Here is a 14,693-nt window from a genome sequence, read left to right as displayed (position 1 = left end):
CACTGTTTTGCTGTACTTGTTTTACAGAAAGCCTTTAGCCTACTTGGGCAGGTACTTGGGACTGTCTTCGAAAAGACAGTTTTAAACTTAAGCAACTTGTATTGCAACTGCAAATCTATAATCCAGAACAGTGGGCAGGAGAAAGTAAAATACTGAGTCAGTGTGAGAATGAGCAATTCTTTTGCGGAAAGAAAGAAAGAAAGAAAATCCCAAAGCAAAACCCAGTTGGTTTAGTACAAAGAGCTTGGCAACATCAGGTAGTGATGCTGTCCTGGCTTGGAGTACTTCAGAATCTTACTTTTCCATCTTCACACTTGGTTCCTGAAAGCACAAGAGCAGGATCGGGCATATCATCACCCAAATAAACGTGGGTACCACGACACAGAATCTTGCCACCTTCCTGAAGTGGGATATTAGTTTCTATGGAAACAGCATTGGTACCGATTACAGGTCGATTTGCTCCTCCTTGACACTGGATTTTTCCACATTTAGCATCTCTGAAGGAGATAAAAGGAACCAAAGATTAGTTAAAGAATTTTAAATGTTATATCCCTTTCCCACCACCCTGGAATCTGTTCCCATGTTTGTAGGGAGAGACCATACCTGGGTTCACATTTAGCAAAGGAGCTCTTGGAATCTTTGCCACAGTTGCCATAAGGATCACCAGCAGAATTGACTCTCTCAAAGCAGATCCCAGGAGCAGGTTTTGCACCTGAAACAAAACCTAATCAGAACTTTCATCTCATAGAAGGGGTTGTTAATAATTTTGTTTGAGCTCCACTGATGCTTTTGGGAAAGGTGGGGTGTGATCTGCATGTTGATGAAGCACAACAAAACAGTTGTGCTGGATCAGCATGCTAATTGAAGAGCCTGAATGTGTGGGTTTTCCACTGTTGTTTGTCTCTCTTGGCAATGCTGAGCAACAGAAAATGCAGAACTCTTTCAGAATCTCTCCAGATAACATCCCTCCTGTGAACCCTGCTAGGACACAAAAGCTTTTAGCAAATGCCAAATCTGGTTTGGTGAAGAAAGACACAGGCCATCTGGTGCGCTAACTCCCTTCTTTTTACAGCAGTCCATGTGGTTCTAGTGAGACCCACAAGAGCCGAAGCCAAAGGACATACTTCTCGAGAAAAGTCTTTTACAGTGCAATTCAGAACAACAGGAAACCCCCCAAAAAATCCAGTTGCAATCTGGAGTGTTATGTGTCTCTATAAACATGACCACATTACATGGCAAAGAGCATAAGATGCTGTTAGCTCAAGCTGGGGAGAGGAAGGGAAACCATCCCCACCAGTAAATCCACTCCTGAAAGGCTGACTTGAAAGAAGGGTTGTTTCTACCATGGTGATACAATTAGGAATCTGGGAAGACAGGCAGCATCTGGTTGTTATCTACTGTATTCTTTTATGATGGAGACATACCCTAATGGCAAAGGAACTTCCCCAGTGGGAGTATACTGGAAATGTTTGTGCAGACAGATTACTCATCCCTGCATTATAGAAGTCAAAAGGTACTGTTAGAACATCTATTTTAATGTCTTATACAGACAATCTCCTGTCCATTTTTTCCCAGATTGTGACCAACAATTTAATATCTTCTAGGGGAAGATACATGCATTCATCTGAAATGTTTAAGAGGTATAGGATTTACTTCCCCAACTGCAACAATTCATTAGTCCATGTATTAGAATTTAATCCCTTTGTTCTATTGCAAAGTGTGGTTTTTATTTCTAGCCAATAATTACTGTTCCTTGCAAGATTAAGAGGCCCTTTGCTAGGGCCCTTTACTACCCCATATTTTCTTTCCATGAAGATTACAAATAGCACAATCAATTAAATCATTGCCATTACTTCAACTACTCCAATAGGCAGACTTGCTTTGAGGACCCAGGATGGTAAGGAGATACGTGGAATAAAACTCTGAACAGATACTTGCTAGATTCAGTTTTGTACTTTTGATAAATCAGCCAAACTAGACCAAAAAGAACTGGCAGCAAAAGATGTGATAGCCTTAAGGCTGAGAATATACCATTTCTACAGTGTTCTCTGTTCCCTGATCTTTATCAGAGCCAGAATATCTGAGTTAATGTTACATTTTTCTGAATGCATGAAGCCACTTCCAAGACTGCATGGCTCTGACTGAGGGTAAAACACATCATTTATTTAAACCATCCTGAAGATTTCATTTGGAAGCCTTCAAAAAGTAAGGGTTTTTTAAAATGGATTCAAATTCCTGGAGAAGAAAACACAAATATGATTGTAAAACTCCCAGATAGTTTGGATCTTTTCACTAATAACTCTGAGATTAAAGCCTCAATTAATTATCTGTATTTCACAGTCAGAAGCTTGACTAATGCTATATACTGCTGAACAGCAATCTAATGCTATTAAGGACAAAATATTACAACATGAAGAGGCTTAAGATGGCACTCTCTTCCCCTTCTAACAGTTTTACACACTGAAACTGGAAAACTCAGAAAGGCAGGCACAGAAGGAACAGAATATGAGCTGTTGGTTCCCTGGAGAGCAGGACAAGAGCTTGAAATTCTTTGGTAGATTACGATCGAGCTTGCCGAGCTCAGAATATTTCTCAAATCTGGAACTATTAAAAGGGACTCACACAGGATTCTTTCACTTCTTTTCATTAAACCACAAGCCATAATCAAAAAAATCAACCAAAGCATCCAGACAAGACACAGTGCAAAAAGCAAAAGTAAAATTTCCATTATCAGCATGTTGATTCCTCCTCATCTTTCCAGGGCAGGCACATTAACTATTCAGTTTGAGACAAACATTAACATGTGCATATACTGTGACAGCTTTAAAAGGGAAGGAAAGAAAAAACATGCTGTAAGCAAGAGGACAAGTAAAATTGCTTTTTCTCCCACATCTGTCTTGCTTAGACCTACCTAGTCAAAGGAATAAGCCCCCCTCATCTACCATGATCATACATAATTGCTATGGGTCTCGTTTTTACTTAGTTGGGAGCCTTGTGCCCCAGCTAGTTCAGCCCATGGCATATCATTGCAATGACTGGAGGCTTCCTTGGAGATGTGGCAGCAGCATCCCAAAGCACAGACATGCTTTCCCCTGAGCATTGTGTGGCTCTGAAAGCTGCCAAGAGCAAAATGAATGCTCATGTCCTGTGCCAAAGACTCGTTTAAGAAACAGTGTTAAAAAGAGAAAGGGCTCAGTGAAATATTAAGAGAGTTGAAGGTATTTATCTTCCTCTTTCACCCGATGAAACTTTTTTGTTTGGTTGTTTTTTTTATGAAGTCAAGTGCTCTACGCATGATGGAAAGCAGCCTGCAGGAAGAACACATCTGCAGCATCCTTGCAGCACTCAGACAGTGAGTTTTAACTCCAACCAATAACACTTGACAAGAAAAAAGATCTCATGGAGTACAAAAAAATGCTCCCCTGCCAGCTCGGAGCAGTTTGTATGAAAACACCTGGTACCCAATGATCATCTGCAGCTTGGAAACCATCATCTAGCTTCAATTCCTGTCTTTGGTATCAAACCAAAGCACATTGCTGCTTGGGAGTCAGATGGCTGTTCCCTCTCCTGACTGGTTTCTCTCAATATTTGAACTATTTTACAGATGAAAACATAGCAGAGTGTAAGAAGCTGAACAGATGGAGCTACCAAGGTAAAAGGAGGTTTTTCCAAGGATGCTTAAGGAAGAAAATTGTAATGTTGTGTTTCTGGAGGAAACCCATTTATCATGATTGCTCCATATTAACTGAAGCAGAAAGTCCTGTCTTTCTCTATTTTCCTACCTCCATAGGCAAAGGCAAAATGATTTGTGAAAGATTTCCAGTGGTTATTAAGTCCTTTGAGCTGGATGAACAGAGTTTATTTCACTTTGCTATTGACAATTATGGTATCGTGACCCTATAATTAAGGTCCTGTCAGCTTTTCCATGCCAAGCCTTATTCAAGGGATTAATTCAGCCGTTTGAAACTGCAGGAGGTCAAAGCTCACCACTGCAGTTGTCAGCCTGGAGACTTTTTTTCCTCCTTCAAATGTGTAAATTGATGAGCCCATTTCTTTCCCTCTATGGTTGCAAGAAAAGAGATGTTTTACACTTTTGGAAATGATACAGAAATGCTGTGTCATTGCAGATTAGTGCAAGACCTGCTGCAATGAGAAAACACTATCACGGGCTCCTGAAAGAGAAGAGAGGAATTTCTGACCATGGTGCTGATTCCAGGAACACTGAAACACCCGTTATCAGGCTGAGAGTGGAAAAGAAAGATATTGCAGCTCAGTTCGCAGCACTATCTCAACACTTAAAAGAATCATAGAGCTTTTATGGGTGTGGAGGGCAAAAAAACCCCAACCTCCTGAAGCTCTGTTGCTCAGGCTATGCCAATTAGCCCCATGAACAACTGTATAAATATAAGCATAAAAATGCAGTTCTCTGCCATGTGATTTGCACCTGGATTTTACATCTCATGCAGTTCATTTTACTGCACTTAATGGTGCAAAGCAAACTTTCCATAAGCTCCCCATGGCCTCTCTGTTCATCCAGGTGATCCCTGTTGTTATGTGTGTGTAAGAATGAGGTGGGGTTGAGCTGTTATACTTTGCATTTAAGGATTATGCTAGTTCTGACTACCTCTGAGAATATGAATGCCTTTCACATCTCCAAAAGACAAGAACCTGGCCATAAATATGTGATGATCAGAATACTTTGATTTTACTGATTTGAAATCTTCACGGGTAAATCAGAGTTTTTTCAAAAACCAGTTAGTAATGGCTTGGTCAGCTAACTTAGAGGGGAAGCCCACCCCAGTGGCAGACCTTTGTAACAAGTACTGACATTAAAATTAAGATCATTGCTGCTTAAACAAATGGCCATACCTATGCAACAAATTCAAGTATGTCCTAATTATTATGTCAATGGCTGCAAATGGTTCCTCAAAGTCACTGGTTTTTATCTTCTTGGGGAAATACAGGGAAACACACTGACAGACATCTCCTTTCCTTCCCTCAGGAGTCATTTTCCTGTCAATGGAGAAAATGACATGAGTCTAAAGATGAGAATCTTCTAATCTTTGGTAATCAATAATTTCTCTCTCTTAAGTTACTTTATCTGTGTATCTTGTTGCTCCCAGAAAATGCCAATGGAATCCCAGACATTACATAAACGTGCATTGATTGTAGTCCAACTATTATCAATAGGTCAGATCAGTGCAAATTGGTATTTCTGAATACGAAACAAAGAAAGTCACAAGCAATTCATGCATGTTGCTCTTTAAGGATATGAATTAAGGTAAGAGAGAGAGAGATTTGTGAGTTCTGGGAGAAGACCTGAATGAATGTGGTCTTTAAGGAGAATTTGTGGTATGTTTGGAGATGGTCCCCAGGTGCTCCTGCCCTCTTTCACATGAAACTTTCCATGCTATTGCAGCTAGGGAATAACAAAACATATTCTATTTGATTTGAATTTATCTGTTGAAAGTAACAAAAAAACCCTCCAGGAGATGCAAGAACTTCTTTCTGGAAACAGGCTCCTATTGCTTATCCTGAAGTAAATAAGCTCTGACAGTGCTCATCATTCTCTTTAACTAGATCTAAAAATATGAAGATTGATGTTTATCATTGGGCTGTTGGACGTCTGTAGCCTGACAAATAAAGAAAGATATACAAAAGAAGATATTGATAAGGAATTTAATATACTGAATATTATTTTAAAAGAAGTTATTGTACTTTGTTCTGCATGGCTTTCTCCAGCTAGGAAGAAGAAAAAAAGGAATGAATGTAAATGATTGTGATGAGGTTTTTCTTTAAATATAGATTCTTTTTTCAAAACCCCCACACTTCTCAACTCCACACACACATTGTTAACAACAATTCTAATCAATTACAACAATATGTAAAAGGTTGAAATGTATCTTTTTTGATAGGAAGTCCAGAGACAACATCTTCAAACGTCAAGTCCCTCTTTCTTCTGCAAGCAAAGCTGGGAAGATAGGATAGGACAAGGAGTAATGGGTTAAAGCTTAAACAGGGGAAGTTTAGATTGGATACAAGGAAGAAGTCCTTTACTGTTAGGGTGGTGAGGCACTGGAATGGGTTGCCCAGGGAAGTTGTGAATGCTCCATCCCTGGCAGTGTTCAAGGCCAGGCTGGATGAGGCCTTGGGTGCCATGGTTTAGTGTGAGGTGGCAACCCCATGGCAGGGGGGTTGGAACTGAATGATCTTAAGATCCTTTCCAACCCTAACTATTCTATGATTATAAGATAGATTTTATACCTCTACCATGATATTTTTCCAACTGCATGGCTCAACTAGTCCCGTTCCTCTTCCACCCCACATCTACTTGTACTCCAACCAGATGAAGTGTGATCAAACAGCAGATATTAACATCCACTGTCTTTAAATCCAGACTAGAGGCCTTGTTTTTTGCTGGAATCCTATCTGCTACACTGTTTGAGGGTTTATTTTATTGGCATTATTTCCAATTTATGCTTCCAAAAATGTGATGAGAATTAGGCCTTTCAGTTCAGATTTGGTAATGTCCCATCTTCCCTTTCAAAATCTCTATCTTTGGGTATTCCCAAGACAAATAAGTGTATTCCAATTAAAGAGGTTTTGAACTCTGTTCTTAACAAACCCATCTTTCTCATAAGCAGACCTCTGTAGCCTCAACCACTGGAGACTCCACGCACAGCAATGCCCATGTTGAATAGTCCCAAAAAAGAAGACAAAAAAGAATTAGGGGAGCCCAAGGGGTTTGGAGGACTTGCTGCATTAGGAAACAGACCTGCCAAGGGAGTTGCAACAATTCAGCTCCCTGACCTTTAGCTGAATTTTTCTCAGCATCTGAAATCATTAGCAGCCTGACTGAGCATCTTTCCATGGCATGGGAAACTGGTTCATGAGGAGATTTTTGCTTTATACAAGAGAAAACATCACTGTATCCAGGGGATTAGAAATCCCAGTATGACTGACTGGAGGCTATAATTGTGCATGCCTATATGAGCTCATATTACCTCTGTGATGCGACAGGGATTCAGAGCAGTGTATCAGATGCATGTTTCGTTCCACATGAGGAGTTTGATTTTGAACTGGAACTCTTCTAAGAGGTTCTTAGACCCACATGACCAAGCTAACCTGTTATCTGCATCAGTGGCATTAATTCTTGACATGTTTTAATGCTTCTTTAAATAAACTTCAGTAGACTTCTGATGAGGGTTTTGACCAAGGGAAGCATCTGTGTGTCAGTATATTGATCCGTGGGTTTTGGCACAGAGTTAAAGGCAGACAGATACTGACTTGAAAGAGGCTAAGGGAGCTGAAAAAGTTAGTTTAAAAAAATAATTAAATCTATCTCTAAATAATGCTCCTCCTCAGGAGAAGTAAAAGTCGTTTTCCCATTTGAGAGCAGCGTGAGATGAAGGATGACTTATCCCCAGTGATGCAGGATGTGATAACAAAATGCAAGAATTAATACTCGTATTGCTAGATGATCTGAAGGTCCTTTCCAACCTTAACCATTCTATGATCTTATGATTCTATTTCAGTGGGAGGGCCACAGGAAAAGTGAACAGATTTCCTGGGATATCATCCATTTAGGCTAACCCAAGACCTCATGCTATCAGGGTTTTGCAAAAAGAAAGTGAATTACTATGGAGAATAAAATCTCTTTTTTCCTCAGTGCATAGTCTGCATACGCTAGCCAGGAGACAGGTTTACAGGTAACACCAATCAATAAAATACACACAATGATCCAACAATTGTATGTTAATATCAAATACTCAACTCTATTTTCGGATGTAGACAAACATATGTTTTGCAGATGAGCAATTTAGAGCACAGAAGGAAGCTTACACACCAGTCAGAGAAGGGATGTGATTTCAACCTGTCAAGACCATTCAGCACTTTGCAAGATGACATAAGGCCATATCAAAGTCAAAGTTAAATGATTTGTCTAAGTTCACCTTGCCATTTGCTGCAGTGCTGCAGAATGAACCTAGTTACTGTTGCTCTCCACCACCTGCTGCAAGAAATGAACATGACTGCAAATCAAGGATAAAATGATTCTCAAAATGATTCCCTCATTATTCAGTTCTGCCTTTCAGAGAAGAATAGATGCAGATTGGTACTGTATAAAACTCCTCCAAATCACAAGGGTTTTTTTTGTTCCCCAAGTCTATCTCATAAACCGATCTCCTGGTTCTCAGACTCACCTTGGCCCCAGAGTGTGATGCACTGCTGCTCATGGGTCTGGCATATGCCATTGTAGCAGTAGCCATCCACCCTTTGGCAAGCATGCCCATCGTGCAGGTACACGTTAGCTGGGCAGTGAGGGCTGGCTCCTGTGCAGAACTCTGGCAGGTCACAGGAATTACTTGACTCTCTGCAAGAAATCCCTGCTGGTTTTAACTGCAAAACAAAGAACAACTTTAACTGTTGTACTTCCAATCAATGAGAGCTATGCAGCAGTATAACCCATGCACCACATGAACAGCTTTTTGCATCGGCTTTGCACCAACTGACAGCAGAGGACAGTGTAAGGATTATGTAGCTCTTTAAAGACATTTATTTGACACGTGCTGTGAAGGGTTTGTCTGGAAGGAGGGCCGAACTGAACTTGCAGCTGCAAGCATGGCTCATATGGCTTGGGTTAGAAAGCAAACCCAGGGTTTTGTTCATTTTTTAATAGGAAGCGAAGTTTTCCGCATACCTCCTTCAATCACACGTGGGCACAGAAACATTTTGGGCTGTAGTGTCAAGAATGCTCTATAGCAAAAAAAGACCAGAAAAGTCAGAGCAGAAACATTTTCATGCCTGTGGTTGTAACAATGCTGCAGTGACCAGGGCAGCCAGCTGACCACGTAACATTGCATTACATCTTATGTTATGGCTCACAAGGATACCAGCCCATTTGACCCTGGATTCAGCTTCTGGGGATGGAGGTTCATTTCCTCATGGAAAAGTCACTCTCTCGTGGGTATCAAGATCATCTCCAACTTAATTATGCAACTAGTCCATGTAACTGTTCCTGTCCTGTCCTGACTTCCCTGGATAACGACATTATTTCAGAGCTGAAGTCAACCAGTAGGCAACGGTGGAATGTGCCAATCTGATCATTCACTGATCAACAACAACCACAAAAGATGGGTTTGCTCTGGGAGCAGCACTGAATTTTAACTGCATCACCCCAGTGCCTTTGGTTAAAAGGCAAAAAGACATAAAGACTGATTTTGCTAAAAAGTGTTTGCTGGCTGTTTTGATAGCTTGCTGCTACTGAGCTTTTAGGCAGATGGTTGCCACTGACACAATGGAAACATGCTGAATGCTTTATTAGCCCATATTCAAGAGATGGGCTGAGAATTCAAGAAGGTAAACACCTGCAACAAGTTAGCTTTTATAGTAAGTTAGGAGTCCATGATAGCCAATGATCTGCCATTAAAACTACATATGCTGTTGATAGAGTCAATATTTTAAGAGTCTTCTCCTAAAAAGTGACCAGCATTTACTGACTGCTCACCAAAGCACAACATGAAAAGCATGACAAGAAATCAAAGCATACAAAGTTCATGGAAAAGGGGAGGTTTTACATGAGCAGGTGAAGTGGCTACAATCAGCACAGACACCATTACAAGAGTCTGTCGATCTGCTCTTTCCATAACTGTTACAACTTGAGAAGTGTTCTGATTGCCTACAAGAAATGCGAGTGTCTTAATGCTTAATGATACCAATTCGATTGTTCTCCATCATTGCTTACTGCTCTGCAGTTGGGAAGATTATGGAATTCTACCCACCCCATATAGATAAGAAAGGTTTCTGCTGGTTCACCTGACAGTCTTCGCAGCAAAGTCCATGCGCACACACTGCTCCCGGTTTCAAAGTACAGGTAGTTGCATTACAGCACCGGTTTGTACATTCCTAGATGGAGGATAAATTTAGAGCAGACAACTTTGAGTCACAATGAGCTGTAAATCAAGAGGCTGCCTATAGCTCCGCCAAGAAAAACAAGGCATGAAATAATGAATTATGCATGAAAGTCTATAACTTGATCCAAACAGTCTTGTCTGTCCTTAGCTTCAACAAGCACAATAACTGTAGTAAAACCAGAGCAGCCATTGAGGAAGGCTGGTTTATTCTAGCTATGGATCTAATCCCAAATACCACAGACGACTCAAGTATGCTGATACCAATCCTGATACAGTGGTATGGTGTCTTATTTCTGTAAAATTGGTGGAATGATTCCATTGCCTCCAGTGAGGATTCAGGACCTGTGTTGCAGTTACTGAGCATCATGACTACAGCTCTCTGTTTTGTGATAGCTGCTCACCAGACTTCTGTATCATGTGGGGACTGGTAGCTGCCACAAAGAAAGATGATGACATGTAATGTCTTATCAGGGTATGTCAGTAATAGAGCTTTGAGAAATAAAATGAGTATGAATTGCACTCTCACTCACTGATACATCCCATTTCACACATACAGATTAGATGGTGGCATGTGTGGGCTTCTGCAAACTTTTTTCTCAGTGGAACAAGCTAGTAAGAAAATAATGGATTTGTTTTTCCAAGATTATGCTCACAAGCTGCAAGTTACATCAGCTGTGCTGGAATCTCATTTCTCCCTAACAAAAGTAGCAGCAGATAGAACTGCTCTTCAGCTGTGTTAACTCAGTTTGATTTAACAAGGGATCACTAACAATATAGGGAGCACAGGAGAAATAAGTGGGTTAGAATGATGTTCACACCCTCTTGTTACTTTATTGGCTTTTGCAAAGCTTTCCAACTAGATGAGAAGGCTACCACTGCACTCACAAATAAAGAGCAAACCGATTCTTAGCATTTCACTGTGTTCATAGATAACATCTGCCTGAATACACAAAGGTAACTGCACCGCTCTGAAGCAGTGGAACAACTTCCTGCACCTATTTTGGATCATGCCGGGAGGCAGCAGGCTATGCAAGTGTTTCTTTGCAGCTGCTGTGTTTAAGAAGCAACGCTCCTCTGCACATGAGCACAGTTTATGAGTTCACCTCAGTAGCAATCTGAGAGTGGAGGAAAGCAATGTCAGTCCAACTAATGTACTTCTGACACAGTCAGCCTCCATACCCCATCATCTAGCCATATACCAGCCAGCCAAGGAAAGCAATCAGCATTCCACAGGCGGACTGGGATAAAGACACAGCTCTTTGAATGATGTTGCAGCAGCCTCTAAAATTTCCAATAGCTCACTCACTTATTACCCATTGTAGGGAATGAGCTCAGTAAAAGGTTTTTTGTGCCTGGGCTATGAAATTGTCAGGAATGGTTTTAATATAAACAGGAAAGCAAACAAAAAGCTCAGAAGGCTTTTGCAGGCTGGAGGCTGCCACCCGAAAGTACTGCTGTGTTGTAGCTTATTACTATTAGTTAGTATTGATAACCAAAGCAATAATGGGAGTGGGTTTCTTAGTGTAGTTATCCTGGGCTCACTAGAGAATCTCACACATACTAACACAATGACAAAACTAGCATCACCTACACGATGCCATGTACAACTTGTTTTCACCCCCTCTTTTCTTAGAACACAAGACAGACCACATTGGGTCAGCCTATAGCCCTTCTAGCCTTGTGTCCCCAAGACCAGCCAGCAGAAGATCCTGAAGAACAAGAATATGAACACACATACATGATACCTTCCTAGTCTGGCACTCCTTGGCTCCACGGGCACTTTTAGCAACTGCAACATTCAGTGGAAAGGAACTGGAACACACTCTGGGGAGCAGATTCTTCTGCTTGTTTGAAACCTGCCATTTTCTACCTTCATGTGCACAGTTCTTGTTGGGATTCTGTGATTCCATTAGGAAGCAACAGAAACCATCTCTCCTTTCTCACTTTTTCCATTTCACTCATGCTTTTATCAGCTTCTATTGTGTTTTCCTTCATTTTCTTCCTTTTCAACCCTGAGCCCTTCCAAAACTTTCAACCACCTTATTGCTTTTCTTTCAGCCTTTTTCATTCTGCTTTATCCTTCCTGAGATCAGGGAGGGGTAGGTAAAAGCTGCACATTCACTTACAGACTCAGCATGGTGCAGATTTATAGAGGCCTACTGGTGCTTTGTTTTGTTTTCCTATTTCTTTCTCAGTAATTTCTAACAGCCTATTTACCTTTTAGACCACTCTTGAGCAGGGAGCTGACATTTTCATGAGACTATTTATTGCAATATGAAGTCTTGTTCCTCTATGGTCAGAGTCAGCTCAGAGTCCATCATCTTATATGTGATGTTTGGAATGTGCATCCCCCACGCTGAATCCCATTTGTCATCTTAATGCCCAGTCCAGCTGTCTCAGAAGGTTCTGCTGCAGCTCTTCACAGCCAGCTCTTGTCCCTACCATCCTAACTAACATCATCAGCAAATTCAAGACTATTCTTGCCAGGCTGTTGATGAATATGCTGAATTGTGTCGTCCCCATGACACATCTCATGGATACATCACAGCAAATCTTTCACTGCATGAAATGGATGCCTTATACCCAATTGTATTTCCTATCTTTTAACCCATTTTTTGCCCATGCAGTATTCTCTCATCCCACAGCTGCTGAGTCTCCTAAAGAGGCTTTGGTCTAAAGCCTCTCTGAACTCCTAACAGGCTGCACTAAGAGTGTCAGTCCTATCCATCCACTTGTTAAGTCCTTCAGAGCACTGTGCTAGGTTTGTAAGACAAGATTTCCTGGCACAAAAGCTGTATTGACTCATCCCTGGCATGTCACAGCTGTTCAGGCACTAGCTCTTAATTACATTTGGAAGTAATTTGTCTGACTTCTGATTTACCAATCTGTACTTTTCTGGTCCCCCTTGCAGCCCGTTATAAGATTATCCACATCTGTCACCTCTTACTTCTCAGGGACCATGGAATTATTTTTTTCTCTTTCTTCTATATTTCCATTAACCCTCCTTTCACAGACACTGTAGCACATCAGATGTTTTTTTGGTAATATGATCTAAAATTAAGTCGGATCTTAATTGGTAATATCATCCTGGGTTGGGTCTTACAATTCTGGTCTGGTGTTGGGCCTGCCACCATCATTATACTCAAGATGACAGCCAGTGGTTGATGAATATCAACCTGGACTGTAGTGACAAGACAAGGGGTAGCGGGTTAAAACTTAAACAGGGCAAGTTTAGGTTGGATATAAGGAGGAAATTCTTTCCTGTTAGGGTGGCGAGGCACTGGAATGGGCTGCCCAGGGAGGTTGTGAATGCTCCATCCCTGGCAGCGTTCAAGACCAGGTTGGATGAAGCCTTGGGTGCCATGGTTTAGTGTGAGGTGTCCCTGTCCATGGCAGGGGGGTTAGAACTTGCTGATCTCAAGGTCCTTTCCAACCCTAACTATTCTATGATTCCAATATGAGACCATAGTGTGGATATAGGTGTTCACACAGTCCCTACTGCATTAGCATTTCCCATGTCCCCTGAAGGGTGGGATGTATGCTACAGTCATGACCCTCCACCCTCATAAATCCGTTGCTGTCCTACTGATAAGGAGCACAGACCTCAATGCAAGGCTAATATTTTACTTAAAGGAGAACTACCCCATCAACCACCTACATCTACATATTCAGACTGATAGTTCACAGAGTCCTAGAATGGTTTCGGTTGGAAGGGACCTTAAGGCTCATCCAGTTCCAACCCCTGCCATGGGCAGGGACACCTTCCACTACAGCAGCTTGCTCCAAGCCCCTGTGTCCAACCTGTCCTTCACCTCCTCCTACTCTCAGAAGATGTTCTCTTCAACTTGCCATGGTCTTGCTCCACAGGACCACAGACATCTGTCCTCTTGCTATTTCTGGCTCTCAAGATAACCCTGGAAACTGTCACACCCTTTATGGCTCTGCTCAGCATCCTAGTTTTGTTTTTCCAAAGCCTGGGTTTGTTTCTGATCCCTCTACCATGACAGCCCTCACTGATGTTAAATGAGTTGCACGTAGCCACATCCAAACATCTCACTTCTGCCCTATTTTCTATTCTCTTCAACTCTGCCTGTCCAGTGTTTTATCCACACCTGGATGATGAATTCAAATTAAATATCATCAAGAGAGGAAAGTTCATATGCAGAGATCTCCTCCATTTAAATAAGCAGCGAAGCTCCCTTGACTGTACCATGGAGCCAGAGATTCTTTTATAGCTCCTTCCATGTCTCTCTCCCTTCCCTGCTTGTGATATTCTCACCCCAGTCACACCATGAGATTTGATACCATTTTTGAGGAGAAAATATTGTCAATTCTTCTGTTCTGATACAAGGTGTTTAATTCTGTTCACTGATAAAATACGACTAGCATGCCTTACTGTACAGCTTTCTACACCATCAAACATTGCAACACTACTGACAAAACTCAGCTAGTATAAATGACTGGGCACTGAATTATTAACAAATCTTATGGGGTTTCTGGTACCACTCAGAATATTGCAGTAAATTCCATATTAATTTTAATTGGGCTCAAGCTGCAGTTTCCCAATATAAGTAAAAAGGAAAAACATAGAAAGAAGAGGCAAAACAAGTCAGTGCTTGCTGATGTTAAGTGGCTTTGACTTGAAAAGGTATCACTAGCATTCAGAAATGAAAAGGAGAAAGATAACTGGGTTAGAAAGACATTTGCAAGCTGCTTGCACTCTATTGACTTTAAACAAGATAAGCCTGCTTCCTCCAACCTTGTTACCCTGAAGAATGAGTG

At 41.3% G+C, this 14,693-nt stretch overlaps 1 protein-coding gene across 2 annotated transcripts in view; it reads right to left on the bottom strand.

Moving 5' to 3' along the window:
* The window catches only part of ADAM12 (ADAM metallopeptidase domain 12), a 187,412-nt gene that overhangs the window by 18,548 nt on the left and 154,171 nt on the right, over positions 1 to 14,693 (bottom strand). For both annotated transcript variants that reach the window (XM_061364101.1, XM_061364102.1), the window contains 4 exons: positions 9,814 to 9,903; positions 8,202 to 8,397; positions 604 to 712; positions 299 to 497 (listed from right to left, as the gene is read on the bottom strand). In XM_061364101.1, the coding sequence (XP_061220085.1) occupies positions 299 to 497; positions 604 to 712; positions 8,202 to 8,397; positions 9,814 to 9,903 (594 nt within the window). The remainder of the gene's footprint in view (positions 1 to 298; positions 498 to 603; positions 713 to 8,201; positions 8,398 to 9,813; positions 9,904 to 14,693) is intronic.

The sequence above is a fragment of the Neopsephotus bourkii genome, unplaced genomic scaffold, assembly GCF_033783945.1.
Source record: "Neopsephotus bourkii isolate Nb327-2 ecotype Australia unplaced genomic scaffold, CSIRO-AGI_Nbou_v1 NB_1189, whole genome shotgun sequence".
In the NCBI taxonomy this organism is placed as follows: domain Eukaryota; kingdom Metazoa; phylum Chordata; class Aves; order Psittaciformes; family Psittacidae; genus Neopsephotus; species Neopsephotus bourkii.
Note: the sequence above shows the minus strand (reverse complement) of the source record. Positions and strands in the feature narration are given on the sequence as shown.